Here is a 19,715-nt window from a genome sequence, read left to right on the forward strand (position 1 = left end):
CTCTTTTAAAAGCATTGTTCAGCCTTAAGATACAAGTCTAAGGATTGAGAATCCTCACAGCGCGTGCAGTGTGGGCATTCTCCAGTGCCACTGTGGGAGCGGTGGGCACTTGTTCGGAAGTATGCATACATGTGGTCATGAGACGACTAGGTCGGCACGGCTTCTATCAATACAAGTGTATTGATCAAGGTCAGATGAGACTTGTCACAATGTGGCGAGGAGTATGCTAATTGCTGCTCCCGGAGCCGACACCGGAGAATTCCCACAGCACCCAGTACACATATTGTGAGGATTTACAAAACTGCAGTCACATTGTATGCTAATGCTGGACAACCCCTTTAATTAGTGGGTTTTACCGTTCTCATTTAAAAGGCATGTGCTTCTACACTTTCCGACTCTGTCATCACTGATTGGACTGTGCAGAGACACACCAACAACTTGTTAGTACCTGTTTTCTATTTATTCACAGATTTCTAGTGCAGTAGTAACAACAAATCAATGGCACAATAAAAAGTGTCAAGAAAAGAAGCTACAGAAATTTATTTAATGGAGAATGCAAGTACTGTATTTACAAAAATAGATGTGTTAGAAAAGGTGACAAATGCCTTTTAATAGGCTCCTGGAACCATCAATTAGTATATCCATTATCTACTTAATTGTTTTATAGGTTTTTTATGTGAATATTTTGGTATGCAAGCACATAAATTTTCTTTTACTTCTAATTCATTTTTGCATATGGAATTTAAGGAAAATACTTAATTTTTAAACACCTACAAAATAAATATAGTCTTCTATATACTATATATATATATATATATATATATATATATATATATATATATATATATACACACTGTATATATAAATATATATATATATATAAATATATATATATATATGCAGCGAGACTCGGCTCACTCGAACACCTATAAGTCTATGAGTGCGAGTGACACATCGGCCCCTGCTCACAGCAGAGAAGGAGCCAAGAGTCATTAGCCTATCGCACCCGATGCCCTCGCATAGGATGACATAAGCTAGTTTGAGTTCGGCCTAAGTCCGGGAGAAGGGACCTTAGATTAGAAGCACCACACCAGTGCTGACAACCCCCCTGCTGGAGTGGTGCTTTAAGGCCAGGGTCACACTTGCAAGTGTGATGTGAGAAACTCGCGAGAGTCTCTTGCATCAATACCCGGCACTCGGGACCGGAGCGTGCGGCTGCATAGAGATACATTCAGCTGCACACTCCGGTCTGAGTGCCGGCGGCAGTGCCGGGTATTGATGCGAGAGACTTGCGCGAGTTTCTCCCATCACACTTGCAAGTGTGACCCCGGCATAAGAAACATTAGACGCTATAGTCGTTTATATGTATCATAACACTACAGTGGTACATAGACAATTGTTAGCTCTGCTGTGACCGAACTTACTGCACTTTGACTATTGGTCAGCACCAATGTGCAGGTGTAAGTTCACACTGTGGCCAGGAAAGCACAACCAAGAATTTAAACAATGAATTGTTTATGAATTACAATTACCGTAATAATTTAATTACGGCCGGGTAGTTAATCATTATTTTTATTTTAGGTCATGCTTGCCCTTTGACTATAGAAGATAGACAAATTGTATTATATAATAATTTTATAATTATTAAGTATTATAAAATGATTATTACAATGAATAGTTGACACAGCAACACCAAGCCAGATACTTGTACTAATGAATAGTGATGAGCACGTATACTCGTTGCTCGGGTTTTCCCGAGCACGTTTGGGTGACCTCCGAGTATTTGTTAGTGTTTGGAGATTTAGTTTTCATTGTGGCAGGTGAATGATTTACAGCTATTAGCCAACTTGAATACATGTGGGAATTCCCTAGCAACCAGGCAACCCGCACATGTACTCAGCCTGGCTAGTAGCTGTAAATCATTCTGCTGCCGTGCGATGAAAACTAAATCTCCGAACACTAACAAATACTCGAAGGTCACCCGAGCGTGCTCGGGAAAACCCGAGCAACAAGTAAACTCGCTCATCACTACTGAGGTTATGCATGCTTAATAATATTTTACTTCTTGATTTATACTTACAAGGTAATTGTATAATCAATACACAATAAAATTTTCATACTAAAGGCCTTTGTTAAACCGGGCAATTCTGTGGAGAATAAATTGGATTCTTGCTACACAACTAGGCCAACTTGAGCTGCATGACTTTTCTTTCATGTACATTTGCCTCCTTTTTAAAGTGTGCTCAGGACTATCTGGTCTGGTGAAGATCTTACAGCCAAAAACGTTAACTGTTTAGTCATTGTCCTGTTACTCTGTGTGAATAAAACAAGAACTAAATGACTTTTTAGAGTGTGGAAGTTAATTAAATAAATGTGGATGCATGGTGTTGCATTGTACTTAATTTGCATCACTAGGATTATGTGGCTACCTGCAACCTACTGCAACCATCATGAAAAATCCAACACTGGGATTTTTTTCAAAACCAAAGAAATGAGCTGAAACACATGCTGATATAAGTGCAATGTATAAGTGTGTAAGGGCTTATTCACACTGTGGCCATTAACAAACATAACCTAGAATAAAACAAAATGAGCGACTACCCTGTAAAAAGTAAATTGTAATAGTGCATGTAAATAACAGGGTACTTAGTTGACACTGCTTTGATTAAAAAAAAAACATAAAAGCCAGCCCACCGCAACAAGGTGTACCCACTCATAGACTTCAATGTAAATTGCCCTGTCTATTAGTTGGCTATTTTTTTTCTTACAAATCCCTGCTGTTAAAATCGTTGCACAATGCCAAATTACATGCAAGTTGCAGAAATGTTGTGTTACCAGTGTCACCATGTAGCTCTATCCTAATATTTACATTTTAGGATGTAGCATTTATTTTATGCACCAACAATACAATTAAATACAAAAAAGGTTTGTATATCATAAAAATATTATATACATTTTATCCTTGTTGATATTCCAATATAATGCATTCTGCTATAATAATTCTTATTGGTTCTGGTTGTCTGTTATGCCGAGATGATGAAAAAGCTGACAAGACTTAGCTTTTTTCCAATGGCTGCCCAAGTACCCAGCTATGACAAAAATACATGGTATGCATCTGAATACATAAGCATAGGTTATACTCAACATAGTCACTAGTTTATCTGAACTTTAGTCCTGGTGACCTTAGTATTTCAGATCTGGCAAAAATGTTTGAGCCCATAAAAATATGGATGATTTAAAATACTTCCTTGATTTCACTAAAGCCCTACACCGGCTCTGCCACATCAATATCCTGATTGCATCCATCATTATCAATTTCATTGATTGAGGATTTACGATCTTCTGAAATGATAACTGTCTTTTCACATTTGGATAGTTTGCGCTCATTGAGGTTACCGCAGACAGAGTTTTTTGGTTTAGTTGCCTGCCCTTTGGAAAGTATGTTCTCTTTACACTTCTTTCCAACAAGATATGCAGCTTCTATGAGATTCAGAAGAACACACACCCCAGAACTGATAATCATAAATAGGGTGAATATATTTTTCTCAGAAGGCCTGGATACGAAGCAGTCCACAATGTTTGGACATGGAGGAAGAGTGCATTTTACTACTCGAGGAAGAAAGAAATTTTCATAGAGTCGATAAAACACATAGATAAAAACAGAATCCATTATGGCTTTTACAAGAAGACTGATGAGATAGGTCCACCAAAGTCCACCTCTCTTTTTTCCAATGTCTTGGTAAAGTTTACCACTGTTCTCTCCCATCTTCTCCCTACGCTTCTTCTCTCGATTATCTCTATATGCCACATGCATAACAACAAGAAGAGAAGGACATGTAACCATGATGAGCTGTAAAGCCCAGAGGCGGATGTGTGAGACGGGAAAATATTGGTCATAGCAGACATTCCTACATCCAGGCTGTCGGGTATTGCAGTCAAAGTCTCTTTGGTCATCTCCCCAAACCCGGCTGGCTGCTACTGCATATACAAGGATCCTAAAGATAAAGACAATAGACAGCCAGACACGACCAAATTCAGTGGAGAATTTATTAACTCCGGTCAGTAGAGCTTCATATACTGCCCAGTTCATTTCTGTAATTCAGCGTTCACTGAAAAAGAAAAGATGATATATCAGCAATAAAAGTTCTATTATGCGGTTTACATCAAGACTTCTTAAACTATCTCCCCTAATAATAATTTTATTTACAAAGCACCAACCTAATCGGCAGCACTATTCAATGGAGCAGGGACATGTACAGACAATAAAGACAGTACAAAGTAACTCATAGTTTGTTACAGGAGGAGTAATTGCCCTGCTTGCAAGCTTACAATCTATAAAGGAGATGGTGGGGTGGGGTGACACAATAAGTAAAAAGATCTTGTCATGTATGGTCTAGCCATCATTATTAACTAAGGCATTTCAAATAAGCTCCATGATCCGGTAATCAGCCAGTATCTGTAGAAGTACAGTTACCAAGTGCTATTGGGTGTGTGGAGGATGTGCAGGAGGGATCATATTCTGCCGAAGGGTTAAGAAAGAGGGAATAGAGAAGAGTTAGATTAGTGAAGTGAGTTGATAAGCTTGTCTAAAGAGATGTGTTTTTAAAGCACACTTAGGGTCTAGGTATTAGTCGGATCGTCCGGGGAAGTGCATTCCAGAATACTAGAGCAGCATAAGAGAAGTTTTGAAGATGGACGGAGGAGATTTAGATCATGGAGAATGTTAGTTTATATCAGTTGAAGAATGGAAGGCATGGAATAAGGTGATTAGGGTGAAGATGCTTTGTGAGTGAGAAAGATGAGTTTGCATTGTATTGTGTAGTGAATGGGCAACCATTGTAATGACTGGCATAAGATGGAGACACCGGTGTAAATAAGTAATGCAGTACAACTGAAAAAAAGCATGTTTGTTTAAATACAGCATCTGGCATAGCTTACTTGTCTCATATCCTGTCAACAGCCATGTTAAACTGCATGCACTTCAACGATCTTGCAACTAGAAAGAGTTTGCACATGTCCCCTCCAACACATGTGCTCTTCCTAAGCCAGATCTGAATATATAGGAACTATCTGCTAAGATCTCGGCCTAATGTATTTCCTAAACAATTAATCACCTAACCAGAAACCAGAGCAGGTAATGCTACAGTCATGGCCAAAAGTATTGACACCCCTGCAATTCTGTCAGATAATACTCATTTTTTTTCTGAAAAAGATTGCAAACACAAATTATTTGGTATTATTATCTTTATTTAATTTGTCTTAAATGAAAAAACACAAAAGAGAATGAAGAAAAAAGCAAAACATTGATCATTTCACAGAAAACTCCAAAAATGGGCCAGACAAAAGTATTGGCACCCTCAGCCTAATACTTGGTTGCACAACCTTTAGCCAAAATAACTGCGACCTACCGCTTCCGGTATCTATCAATGAGTTTCTTACAATGCTCTGTTGGAATTTTAGACCATTCTTCTTTGGCAAACTGCTCCAGGTCCCTGATATTTGAAGGTCGACTTCTCCAAACTGCCATTTTTAGATATCTCCACAGGTGTTCTATGGGATTCAGGTCTGGACACATTGCTGGCCACCATAGAAGTCTCCAGTGCTTTCTCTCAAACTATTTCTAGTGCTTTTTGAGGTGTGTTTTGGGTCATTGTCCTGCTGGAAGACCCATGACCTCTGAGGGAGACCCAGCTTTCTCACACTGGGCCCTACATTATGCTGCAAAATTTGTTGGTAGTCTTCAGACTTCATAATGCCATGCACACGGTCAAGCAGTCCAGTGCCAGAGGCAGCAAAGCAACCCCAAAACATCAGGGAACCTCCGCCATGTTTGACTGTAGGGACAGTGTTCTTTTCTTTGAATGCCTCTTTTTTTTCTCCTGTAAACTCTATGTTGATGCCTTTGCCCCAATAGCTCTACTTTTGTCTCATCTGACCAGAGAACATTCTTCCAAAACATTTTAGGCTTTTTCAGGTAAGTTTTGGCAAACTCCAGCCTGGCTTTTTTATGTCTCGGGGTAAGAAGTGGGGTCTTCCTGGGTCTCCTACCATACAGTCCCTTTTCATTCAGACGCCGATGGATAGTACGGGTTGACACTGTTGTACCCTCGGACTGCAGGGCAGCTTGAACTTGTTTGGATGTTAGTCGAGGTTCTTTAGCTAACATCCGCACAATCTTGCGTTGAAATCTCTTGTCAATTTTTCTTTTCCGTCCACATCTAGGGAGGTTAGCCACAGTGCCATGGGCTTTAAACTTCTTGATGACACTGCGCACGGTAGACACAGGAACCTTCAGGTCTTTGTAGATGGACTTGTAGCCTTGAGATTGCTCATGCTTCCTCACAATTTGGTTTCTCAAGTCCTCAGACAGTTCTTTGGTCTTCTTTCTTATCTCCATGCTCAATGTGGTACACACAAGGACACAGGACAGTGGTTGAGTCAACTTTAATCCATGTCAACTGGCTGCAAGTGTGATTTAGTTATTGCCAACACCTGTTAGGTGCTACAGGTAAGTTACAGGTGCTGTTAATTACACAAATTAGAGAAGCATCACATGATTTTTCAAACAGTGCCAATACTTTTGTCCACCCCCTTTTTTATGTTTGGTGTGGAATTATATCCAATTTGGCTTTAGGACAATTCTTTTTGTGTTTTTTTCATTTAAGACAAATTAAATGAAGATAATAATACCAAATAATTTGTGTTTGCAATCATTTTCAGGAAGAAAATGAGTATTATCTGACAGAATTGCAGGGGTGTCAATACTTTTGGCCATGACTGTATGCAAGATAAGCAAGCACCCTTGCTGGATGGAAAAGACAATTAACAAAAAACATCAAGTGATTGAGAAAACTTTGAAGATTTACAAATAAACAACATTACACCAAATATAAAATCTTACAATATTAACCACTTTCTGTCATCTGATGTTATAATCCTTCCCTGCGCTCTGGGTCTTATTGACCAGGGACGGATTATTACGTCATCGAGATCGCCCACGCACATGGGCTGTGTGCGGGCGATCTCTGCCAGGTGTCAGCTGATTCTAAGTGCCAGGAGCGGTCCCATACTGCTCCTGGCAATGCTGCTCGATTGCAGCATTGCGGAAGTCGGCAGAGGGTTGACAGCCCCTCTTCCCTTTGATCGGAGACCCCATAGCAGAATGTTGTCATGGTGACCCGATGTCCATCCGGGTAGCCAGAGCTAGGAAAGTGCTCAGAGGATGGTCAGCAACTTTCTCTGTCAGTGTAGAGCTGCTGCATCCCCATGTTGTACAAGCGATTAGCCTGCAAAAAATGATAGTCCCATAGTGGGACAAAGCAAAAAAGTAAAAAAAAAAAAAAAAGGAAAAAAGTTTTTTTTAAGTAATTGTAAAAATACATTTAAATAAAAAAAAAAGATACTGTATCTGTAAATAAATATTTGTATGAAAAAAACAATAAAAGTATATATATTTGGTATTGTCGCGTCCGCAATGACCCGACCTCTTTAGTGAACACCATAAAAAAGTTATAAAACATTGTTTTTTGCCTTGTTTTTTATCCTACCACTGAACAAAAAGTGGAATAAAATGCGATAAAAAAGACGGATATATATATAAACATGGTACCGCTGAAAACAATATTTTGTCCCGCAAAAAAGAAACCACCATACAACTCCATCAGCGAAAAAATAAAAAAGTTATAGCTCTCAAAATAAAGGGATGCAAAAATAATTATTTTTTCTACAAAATAGTTTTTATTGTTCAAAAGTGCTGAAACATAAATAAAAAGATATAAAAGAGGTACTGACCAGAAGAATAAAACTGCCTTATCAATTTTACCACACACGGAATGGTATAAACGCCCCCCCCAAAAAAAAAATCCTGAATTGCTGTTTTTTGTTCATTCTGCCTCCCAAAAATCGGAATTGAAAGCGATCAAAAAATGTCATGTGCCTAAAAATGGTACCAATGTAACACAGAAATATGGAAGAATTATAGCGCTCAAAATTTCGTGATGCAAAAACTATTATTTCCAATAAAAAGCATCTTTAAGGCTATGTGCACACGTCAGGATTTTATCCAGAAATTTCCTGAACAAAACCAGACTTTTTCCGCAGGAAATCTGCATGCGTTTTTCACACGTTTTTCTTGTGGTTTTTGTGCGTTTTTTGTGCGAATTTTTCGCGTTTTTTTCCGGAGCTTCTAAATGCAATAAATAGTGGGAAATCTGCAAAAAATCCGCAAAATTACTGAACATGCTGCGTTTTTTTCCGCAATGTATTTTTATCATGTGCACAAAAATTGTGGAATGCATTAAAAATTATGGGATGCTTAATGTATGTGTTTTTTAGCATTTTTGCCACGGAAAACCGCTGAAAAAAATGCACAAAATAACGCGAAAAATCCGGAAGGTGTGCACATAGCCTTAGTGTGTGACAGCAGCCAAAAAACTATATAATTCTGGTATCGCTATAATCGCATAGACCCGAAGAATAAAGTCAACAAATCACTTATACCGCATGAGGAACAGTGGAAAAGTAAATAAAACCAATTCCTCACCTGCTATTCATTTTTTCATTCTGCCTCCCAAAGATTGCAGTAAGGATCAGCACTCATTTATCCTGCACTCTGCGCTGAAAGCTTGCACAGGGTTTTCCGTGTAAATCTCTGAAATACAAGATTCAGACGGAACCTCTGGTGGAAAATTCCCTATAATGAGGCAGATGGAGACACTGTGGACGCCATCTGACCTGTGATCTGGCAGTGTCCATCTTTTTACGATTGCATAAAAATGCCGTCAGCCACAGTTTTGTGCACTTCTGAAAAGGACACCGCTGAACAGAGGCCAGACAGAGTCTAGAGTAACTCTGCTGCCTCATTATAGTGAATGAATCCATCGGGGGTTTCATCTGTCATGTCACTCAAAGATTTAGATGGAAACCCCACAATAAGTGGTCAGCATAGCGCACTGGATAACTGTGATTCCAAATGTTATGTAAAATGTTTCCAATAAAGCTTCAACTCAAACCACAAAAAAAAGAAAGCCCTCACTCAGGTCTGTCATCTGTCAATGGCAATATAGGGGTTTTAACGTTACTGGTAGCACAAAGGCTCTGGAAAAGTGAAATGGCTCCTCACCCACTGAAAGAGATTCAGCAAATTCTCTGCTCCCAAATCCAAATGCCCCTTCCTTCTGACCCTTACAGTGTACCCAAGCCACATATAGCATCCACGTTTGAAATTTATGAAGCGATGAGAGCCCGCCTAACTTACGAGTGCATGTCTCCAGAAGCACGGGCTGGGCATATCATACTGGTGACTGCAACGTACTGGTCACTACAGCATCAGATTACAATTTTCACTCGGAAACATTTATTGCTGCTTGTTTCTAAAAAAATAGCCATGGAGTCAAAACCGTCACTACACCTGTAGATAAATTCCCCAAGGGGTATAGTTTCCAAAATGGGGTCACTTGAGACTCTGCTCTTCTAGAAATTAGGGACTCTGTATATGGAGTCCGCAACCTGTTCTAGGAGCATCCAGGAGGCAAATAGTTCTCCGTTCCTCCTGAGTCTCTTCATAAGGCTAATTAGTACTGTACAGCCACATATCGGGTATTTTCACATTCAGTAGAAATTGTTGGACAAATTCTAGTGCCATTTTTACCCACTTCTTGTGTGAAAATGTAAAATCTGGGGCTAATACAAAATTTTGGTGGTAAAAATGTAGTTATTTTGTTTTCACTACCCAATAAAATTCTGTGACACACCCATGGTGTCAATATGATCATTGCACCCCTAGATGAATTCATTGAGAGATGTAGTTTGTAAAATGGGGTAACTTATGGGTGGGTTCTGCTGTTCTGGTACCTCATGGGCTCTCCCAGTGGGTCATAGTACCTGCAAACCATAACAGTAAAATCTGGTGCTCCTTGCCTTCCGATCTTTGCACTGTTACTGAAAAATATTTCCCGATTACATGTAGGGTATTGGCGCTCTAAGGAAAAAATGAACTTCAGTTTGTTGTAAAAAAAAATTCATATTAGCCCTTAGAAAAATTAAAACTTGCGTCTAAAACAACATTTTAGTGGTAAAAATGTAATTTATTCTTTCTTCACCGCTCAGCGGTATAACATTCTGTGAGGCACATGTGGTGTTAATATGATCCCTGCACCCCTAGATGAATTTATTGTGTGTAGTTTGAAAAATGAGTTTACATATAGTTGGTTTCTGTTGTTTTGGCACCTAAGGGGCTCTGCCAATGTGACATGTCACCCTCAAATCATTCCAGCAAAATCTGAACTCCAATGTGGTGCCTTTTCTGTTCTGAGCTTTGCACTGTGCTTCAAAAGTGGTATTCCTCTACATATGGAGTATCTGCATACTCAAGAGAAATTGCACAACTTTTGTGATCCAATTTCTCCTGTTACCCTTGGGAAAATAAAAAATTGGGCTCAAAAAGATCATCTTTGTGGAAAAAATATGATTTTTCATGGCTCTACGGTATAAACGTCTGTGAAGCACTTGGGGGTTCAAAGTGCTCACCATACATCTGGATACAGTGGGGGAAATAAGTATTTGATCCCTTGTTGATTTTGTAAGTTTGCCTACTGACAAAGACATGAACAGTCTATAATTTTAAGGGAAGATTAATTTTAACATTGAGAGAAAGAATATCAAAAATAAAATCCAGAAAATCACAATGTATAAATTATATAAATTTATTTGCATTTTGCAGTGAGAAATAAGTATTTGATGCCTCTGGCAAAAAAAGACTTAATACTTGGTGGCAAAACCCTTGTTGGCAAGCACAGCAGTCAGACATTTTTTGTAGTTGATGAGGCTTATGCACATCTCAGAAGGAATTTTGGTCCACTTCTGTTTCCAGATCATCTCTAAATCTTTAAGATTTTGAGGCTGTCACTTGGCAACTTGGAGCATCCACTCCTTTGTTGCCATGGTTGTATGTTTTGGGTCAATGATTTGCTGGAAGTTCCAGCCACAACCCATTTTTAATGCCCTGGCGGAGAGAAGGAGGTTGTCACTCCGGATTTTACGGTACATGACTCCATCCATTCTCCCCTTGATGTGGTGAAGTAGTCCTGTGCCCTTAGCAGAGAAACACCCCCAAAACATAATGCTTCCACCTCCATGCTTGATAGTGGGGATGGTATTCTTTGGGTCATAGGCAGTATTTCTTTTCCTCCAAACCCGGAGAGTTGAGTTAATGCCAAAGACCTCAATTTTTGTCTCACATGACCACAGCACCTTCTCCCAATCGCTCACAGAATCATTCAGATGTTCATTGTCAAATTTCAGACGGGTCTGCACATGTTCCTTCTTGAGCAGGGGGACCTTGCGGGCACTGCAGTATTTTAAACCTTTATGGTGTAATGTGTTACCAATGGTTTTCTTGGTGACTGTGGTCCCAGCTGCCTTGAGATCATTAACAAGTTCCCCCTGTGTAGTTTTAGGCTGATCTTTCACCTTCATCATGATCAAGGATACCCCACGAAGTGAGATTTTCATGGTTCCCCAGATCGATGTCCATTGACAATCATTTTGTATTTCTTCCATTTTTTTACTATTGCACCAACAGTTGTCTCCTTCTCACTCAGCGTCTTACTTATGGTTTTGCAGCCCATTCCAGCTTTGTGCAGGTCTATGATCTTGTTCCTTAGAAAGCTTTTTGGTCTTGCCCATGTTGTAGAGATTAGAGTCTGACTGATTAATTGAGTCTGTGGACAGGAGTCTTCTATAAAGGTGATTATGTAAGACAGCTGTCTTTAAAGCATGTAATGAGTTGATTAGGAGCATCTAACTGGTCTGTAGGAGCCAGAACTCTTAATGGTTGATAAGGGGTCACATACTTATTTCTCACTGCAAAATTCAAATAAATTTATACAATGTGATTTTCTGTATTTTATTTTTTATATTCTATCTCTCAATTATAGACTGTTCATTTCTTTGTCAGTGGGCAAGGGATGAAGTGCTTATTTCCCCCACTGTAAGTTCCTTGGGGGGTCTAGTTTCCAAAATGGGGTCACTTGTGGGGGGTTTCCACTGTTTAGGCACATCAGGGACTCTCCAAACATGACATGGCGTCCAACCTCAATTACAGCCAATTTTGCGTTGAAAACATCAAATTGCGCTCCTTCCCTTCTGAGCTCTGCTATTGACTCAAACAGTGGTTTACCCCCACATATGGGGTATCAGTGTACTCAGGACACATTTATCATCAACTTTTGGGGTCCAATTTTTCCTGTTACCCTTGGAAAAATACAAAATATTTGATCTGAATAAATTTTTTCTGAAAAAAAGTTATTTTTTTTTAAACATTCCAAAAATTCCTGTGAAGCACCTGAAGGGTTAATAAACTTCTTGAATATAGTTTTGAGTATCTTGAGGTGTACAGTTTTTAGAATGACGTCACTTTTGGGTATCTTCTATCATATAGACCCCTTAAAGTGATTTCAAATGTGAGGTGGGCCGTAAAAAAAAATGGTGTTGTAAAAATGATAAACCGCTGTTCAAATTTTAACCCTTATAACTTCCTAACAAAAAACATTTTTTTTTCCAAATGATGTAAAGTAGACATGTGGGAAATGTTACTTATTAAGTATTTTGTGTGACATATCTCTGTGTTTTAACTTAAAAAATTCAATGTTGGAAAATTGCAAAAGCTTTGCCAAATTTCTGTTTTTCTCAAAAACAAGCGCAAGTCATATCAAAGAAATTTTACCACTATCATGAAGTACAATATGTCACGAAAAACAGTCTCAAAATCACCGGGATCCATTGAAGCATTCTAGAGTTATTACCTCATAAAGGGACAGTGGTCGGAATTGTAAAAATTGGCCATGACATATAGGTACGTCACATGTTGGGAAGGGGTTAAAATGGGGGCTGGTTCTTGAAATCATTGTTTTTTACTGTTAACTATGATTAATTCCAAATAGACATATGCAGTAATCATTATTTTGCAACATAAGGACATTGCTGCTTGTAAGATTGCCCCTAAATCAATCAATTATTGGGTCATCAATAACTTAAAAGAGAAAGTTCAATTGCTTTGAAGATGGCTTCTGGCCATCTAAGAAGGTCCACCAAGTGCCAGGACAGTCTCCTAAATAGAATTTAGCTATGGGGTCAGTTCAATACCAGTGAAGACTTTGCTCAAGAATGGCAGCAGGCTGGTGTCAGTGCATCTGCATGCACAATGAGGCCAACACTTTTGAAGGTTGGCCTTGTGTCAAGAAGGGCATCAAAGAAACCCATTTTCTCTAAGGAAAAGATCAAGGACAAACTGACATTTGGCAGGAAGTACAGGGATTGGACTGCAGAGGACAGTGTAAGGCCGGAGTCACACTACCGTATAATACGGAAGAATGCTATAAAACATCGCATAGCACTTGGACCAATGTTAATCGATGGGGCAACTCCCATCATCGGGTTTTTTTCTTGACCGTATATACGTGCGAGTGAAGTCGCAGCATGCTGCGATTTGCACTGTGTATCAGCCGAGACTCGGCAATGAAAGTCTATGGGTGCGAGAAAAACTCTCACACCACACGGACCACCAGTGTGACTTGCGAGAAATACACACATGTGTCCTTTAGAAAAGCCAGCAATTCAGTGCGGTATAATGTAAAATCACACTGACAGGTTAAAATAGAATAGATAAATTAAATGTCTACACATAGTATAGGTACATATATACAGTATATATATATATATGTATATATATATATATATATATATATATATATATATATATATATATATATGCACTGCATATATGTTTTCACGTATATTTGAGCCCATGGATCCATTATATGTCCATTTTGCAAGCCGGCAAGAAAATCTTGCCATGCAGATGCCACACGGATGTCACACTGATGTCACATGAATGCTTACATAGTAACATAGTAAGGCCGAAAAAAGACATTTGTCCATCCAGTTCAGCCTATATTCCATCATAATAAATCCCCAGATCTACGTCCTTCTACAGAACCTAATTGTATGATACAATATTGTTCTGCTCCAGGAAGACATCCAGGCCTCTCTTGAACCCCTCGACTGAGTTCGCCATCACCACCTCCTCAGGCAAGCAATTCCAGATTCTCACTGCCCTAACAGTAAAGAATCCTCTTCTATGTTGGTGGAAAAACCTTCTCTCCTCCAGACGCAAAGAATGCCCCCTTGTGCCCGTCACCTTCCTTGGTATAAACAGATCCTCAGCGAGATATTTGTATTGTCCCCTTATATACTTATACATGGTTATTAGATCGCCCCTCAGTCGTCTTTTTTCTAGACTAAATAATCCTAATTTCGCTAATCTATCTGGGTGTTGTAGTTCTCCCATCCCCTTTATTAATTTTGTTGCCCTCCTTTGTACTCTCTCTAGTTCCATTATATCCTTCCTGAGCACCGGTGCCCAAAACTGGACACAGTACTCCATGTGCGGTCTAACTAGGGATTTGTACAGAGGCAGTATAATGCTCTCATCATGTGTATCCAGACCTCTTTTAATGCACCCCATGATCCTGTTTGCCTTGGCAGCTGCTGCCTGGCACTGGCTGCTCCAGGTAAGTTTATCATTAACTAGGATCCCCAAGTCCTTCTCCCTGTCAGATTTACCCAGTGGTTTCCCATTCAGTGTGTAATGGTGACATTGATTCCTTCTTCCCATGTGTATAACCTTACATTTATCATTGTTAAACCTCATCTGCCACCTTTCAGCCCAAGTTTCCAACTTATCCAGATCCATCTGTAGCAGAATACTATCTTCTCTTGTATTAACTGCTTTACATAGTTTTGTATCATCTGCAAATATCGATATTTTACTGTGTAAACCTTCTACCAGATCATTAATGAATATGTTGAAGAGAACAGGTCCCAATACTGACCCCTGCGGTACCCCACTGGTCACAGCGACCCAGTTAGAGACTATACCATTTATAACCACCCTCTGCTTTCTATCACTAAGCCAGTTACTAACCCATTTACACACATTTTCCCCCAGACCAAGCATTCTCATTTTGTGTACCAACCTCTTGTGCGGCACGGTATCAAACGCTTTGGAAAAATCGAGATATACCACGTCCAATGACTCACCGTGGTCCAGCCTATAGCTTACCTCTTCATAAAAACTGATTAGATTGGTTTGACAGGAGCGATTTCTCATAAACCCATGCTGATATGGAGTTAAACAGTTATTCTCATTGAGATAATCCAGAATAACATCCCTCAGAAACCCTTCAAATATTTTACCAACAATAGAGGTTAGACTTACTGGCCTACAATTTCCAGGTTCACTTTTAGAGCCCTTTTTGAATATTGGCACCACATTTGCTATGCGCCAATCCTGCGGAACAGACCCTGTCGCTATAGAGTCCCTAAAAATAAGAAATAATGGTTTATCTATTACATTACTTAGTTCTCTTAGTACTCGTGGGTGTATGCCATCCGGACCCGGAGATTTATCTATTTTAATCTTATTTAGCCGGTTTCGCACCTCTTCTTGGGTTAGATTGGTGACCCTTAATATAGGGTTTTCATTGTTTCTTGGGATTTCACCTAGCATTTCATTTTCCACCGTGAATACCGTGGAGAAGAAGGTGTTTAATATGTTAGCTTTTTCCTCGTCATCTACAACCATTCTTTCCTCGCTATTTTTTAAGGGGCCTACATTTTCAATTTTTATTCTTTTACTATTGATATAGTTGAAGAACAGTTTGGGATTAGTTTTACTCTCCTTAGCAATGTGCTTCTCTGTTTCCTTTTTGGCAGCTTTAATTAGTTTTTTAGATAAAGTATTTTTCTCCCTATAGTTTTTTAGAGCTTCAATGGTGCCATCCTGCTTTAGTAGTGCAAATGCTTTCTTTTTACTGTTAATTGCCTGTCTTACTTCTTTGTTTAGCCACATTGGGTTTTTCCTATTTCTAGTCCTTTTATTCCCACAAGGTATAAACCGCTTACACTGCCTATTTAGGATGTTCTTAAACATTTCCCATTTATTATCTGTATTCTTATTTCTGAGGATATTGTCCCAGTCTACCAGATTAAGGGCATCTCTAAGCTGGTCAAACTTTGCCTTCCTTAAAGTTCAGTGTTTTTGTGACTCCCTGACAAGTCCCCCTAGTGAAAGACAGGTGAAACTGTACAATATTGTGGTCGCTATTTCCTAGATGCCCGACCACCTGCAGATTTGTTATTCTGTCAGGTCTATTAGATAGTATTAGGTCTAAAAGTGCTGCTCCTCTGGTTGGATTCTGCACCAATTGTGAAAGATAATTTTTCTTGGTTATTAGCAGAAACCTGTTGCCTTTATGGGTTTCACAGGTTTCTGTTTCCCAGTTAATATCCGGGTAGTTAAAGTCCCCCATAACCAGGACCTCATTATGGGTTGCAGCTTCATCTATCTGCTTTAGAAGTAGACTTTCCATGGTTTCTGTTATATTTGGAGGTTTGTAACAGACCCCAATGAGAATTTTGTTATCATTTTTCCCTCCATGAATTTCGACCCATATGGACTCGACATCCTCATTTCCTTCGCTAATATCCTCCCTTAAAGTGGACTTTAGACAAGACTTTACATAGAGACAAACCCCTCCTCCTCTCCGATTTTTACGATCCTTTCTAAACAGACTGTAACCCTGTAAGTTAACTGCCCAGTCATAGCTTTCATCTAACCATGTCTCGGTTATTCCCACTATGTCAAAGTTACCTGTAGATATTTCTGCTTCTAGTTCTTCCATCTTGTTTGTCAGGCTTCTGGCGTTTGCGAGCATGCAGTTTAGAGGATTTTGTTTTGTTCCAATCTCCTCGCTGTGAATTGTTTTAGAAATGTTCTTACCTCCCTTCTGAGTATGTTTTCCTGGATCTTCTTTGTTCAAGTCTAATGTTTTTCTTCCCGTCCCCTCTTCTTCTAGTTTAAAGCTTAGATGCGAGAAAATCGCATCCTCGCATTGCACTCGGATGACATACAGATCACTGTTCAGGGAACATTTCTGCGATTCTCGTCCGTGTAAAATGGACCGTATTTTTATACGTTAAGTGTGACTCCAGCCTAAAAGTTATTTTCTCTGAAGTTCCCATCAGAGCATTTGGGACATCTTGTACATTGATCGCCTAGAGAAGAAAAGGTGAGTGATGCCATGAATCCTGCATCATGCCACCAGTAAAGCACCCTAAGTCCATTCATATGTGGGGTTGCTCTTGATGCAAGGAAGTGGGCTCACTCACTATTTTGCCTAAGAACACTGCCATGAATAATGAATTGAATCTAAACAAAATTGCTAAAAAAAATACCAGGTGTATTATTTGTGTAGGTTATTACGATAATATCAAATTTAAATTGTTATTTTTTGTATTTCACTGTATTAAAAAAAAGGAAAAAAAGCTTTGGAATAAAAGATTTATGTTGGCATTTTTTGATATAGTATATTTATATTTAATTCTCAATGAAGCTGTTTGAGGGCTTGCTGGAGGTCCACGTCTTATTGGTACAAGGTGAAGAAAATAAAATTCTGTACGTTTTATTTTTTTAATTAAATTTGCTGTGCGGGATCAATAATTTTATATTTTAAAAGATTTCTTTCCTACAGAAAATGCGATATGAAACATGCTTATTTTTTTCTTTTAGTATGGCAAAAGAGGTGTGATTTTAATATTTTCTCTCCAAAAACATTTTTTTTAAGTCCCTCAAGGGGACTTGAACTAGTGATTGCTTCATTGCTTGTTGAAAACACTGCAATTGCACTGCCTTCAGGAAGGTTTCATAGAATCACAAATGGCAGACACAGAGACTTAAACTGACTGCTATGACAACACCATAGTCACCACACAATTGTGTCTTGGAGGGCAATGGGTGACGGAACAGATGATAGTGACAGTTTTTATGTTATTATTATTACTAACAGAATGATCATCACTAGTGATGAGCGAGTATACTCGTTGCTCGGTTTTTCCCGAGCATGTACTCCGAGAATTTGGCGTGCTCAGAGATTTATTTTTTGTCGATGCAGCTGCTAGCCAGTCTGAGTACATGTGGAGGTTGCTTGGTTACTAGGGAATCCTCACATTTATTCAAGCTGCCTAGCAGCCGCAAATTATGCAGCTATGGAGACAGAAACTAAATCTCTGCATACTCACAAAAACTTGGAGAGTACCCGAGCATGCTTGGAAAAACCCGAGCAACGAGTATACTCGCTCATCACTACTTATCACTGCTAAGGCCGGGGTCACACTAGAGAGGAATACGGATGTATGAGAGGTGCAAAAAAAAAGCATTGCAGACTGACCAATGTTTATCTATGGGGCAGCTCCTATCTAGCGTATATTTCTCAGCCGTACTTTACGGGCTGAGAAAATCGTAGCATGCTGCGTTTGTCAGCATATTGCGCAAAAATCCCGCCAATGACTGTCTATGGAGGCGATAAAAAAACGGATTGCACACAGACCATGTGTGTGACTTGCGAGAAATACGCACCGGTGTTCTATAGAAAAGCCGGTAATTCAGTGCGGTGTACAGTAAAATCACACTGACAGGTTAGAATAGAATAGATAAAATAAATGTCTACACATTGCTTAGGCAGATATATATATACATATATATATATTGTAGGGATTTCACTCACTCAGGTGCGACGGCTGACACTCAGGAGGCACGTTCCTTTAAAAGTTCACAGGGTTTATTGCTTCATAAACCACATGGCAAAATAACAGAAAACAAATAGCCTTTGGCTCAGGCAAGAAAAGCAAGTGTCCAGTCCTTCAGGCTCAGTCCTGGAGCCTTAACACACTCAGGAGGGTTTCACCTCCACACATATCTCCTGTGTAAAGCATCAGCCTGTCTTATATAGAGCTAAGCACACCCAGGAACCCATCACATGATTAGACATGTGGTCTGACATCACCACAGGTCCTGAAACACACAGATATATACATGGTTATGTGCAATAAAGAAACCACTCCGGGCTACATCACAGCGACAAGCCACCTATGTGACACATACCTCCCGTCGACTACATACCTCCCCCTCTGCCTAAAGCCGTGGGGCTTGGCACTTTCCCTCACTAAACAAAGAATTTTTGATAGGGCATCTGCATTACCGTGCAGCTTTTCGGCCCTATGTTCCACATGGAAACTGAAGTCCTGCAGGGCTAAGAACCAACGGGTGACCCTAGCATTTTTACCCTTTGTTTCCCTCATCCATCTAAGTGGGGCATGGTCAGATATTAGTCTGAATTTATGCCCCAGCAGATAGTACCGTAACGTGTCCACCGCCCACTTTATGGCCAAACTCTTTTTCTACGACTGAGTAGTTCTTCTCAGATGAGGACAACTTTCTACTCAGATAGAGAATAGGATGCTCCTCCCCATGTAGCTCTTGGGAAAGGACTGCTCCTACCCCAACATCTGAAGCATCTGTCTGAAGAATAAATTCTTTCTTGAAATCTGGGGCCATCAGAACGGGTTGCTTACATAGAGCCCCTTTCAATTCTTGGATGGCTGACTCTGTCTCTTCTGACCATTTAACCATCACTGATTTTGTCCCCTTTAGCAGATCAGTCAGAGGCGCAGCCACTGTGGCGAAGTTCGGGATGAACCTCCTGTAATATCCCACGATCCCCAGAAAGGCTTTAACTTGCTTTTTGGAGAGTGGTTTTGGCCATGTTTGGATTGCCTCCACTTTCCTGATTTGGGGCTTTATTTCTCCACGACCCACT

The 19,715-nt window shown here is 39.6% G+C and overlaps 1 protein-coding gene across 1 annotated transcript in view; it reads right to left on the reverse strand.

The window, feature by feature from the left end:
* Nucleotides 1–3,131: 3,131 nt before the first annotated feature.
* The window catches only part of LOC138670014 (gap junction beta-5 protein-like), a 30,406-nt gene continuing 13,822 nt past the window's right edge, over nucleotides 3,132–19,715 (reverse strand). The window contains exon 2 of the mRNA XM_069756974.1: nucleotides 3,132–4,109. Within this exon, the coding sequence (XP_069613075.1) occupies nucleotides 3,266–4,090 (825 nt within the window). The 5' untranslated portion in view covers nucleotides 4,091–4,109 and the 3' untranslated portion in view covers nucleotides 3,132–3,265. The remainder of the gene's footprint in view (nucleotides 4,110–19,715) is intronic.

This window comes from Ranitomeya imitator, chromosome 3, assembly GCF_032444005.1.
Source record: "Ranitomeya imitator isolate aRanImi1 chromosome 3, aRanImi1.pri, whole genome shotgun sequence".
Lineage (NCBI taxonomy): Eukaryota > Metazoa > Chordata > Amphibia > Anura > Dendrobatidae > Ranitomeya > Ranitomeya imitator.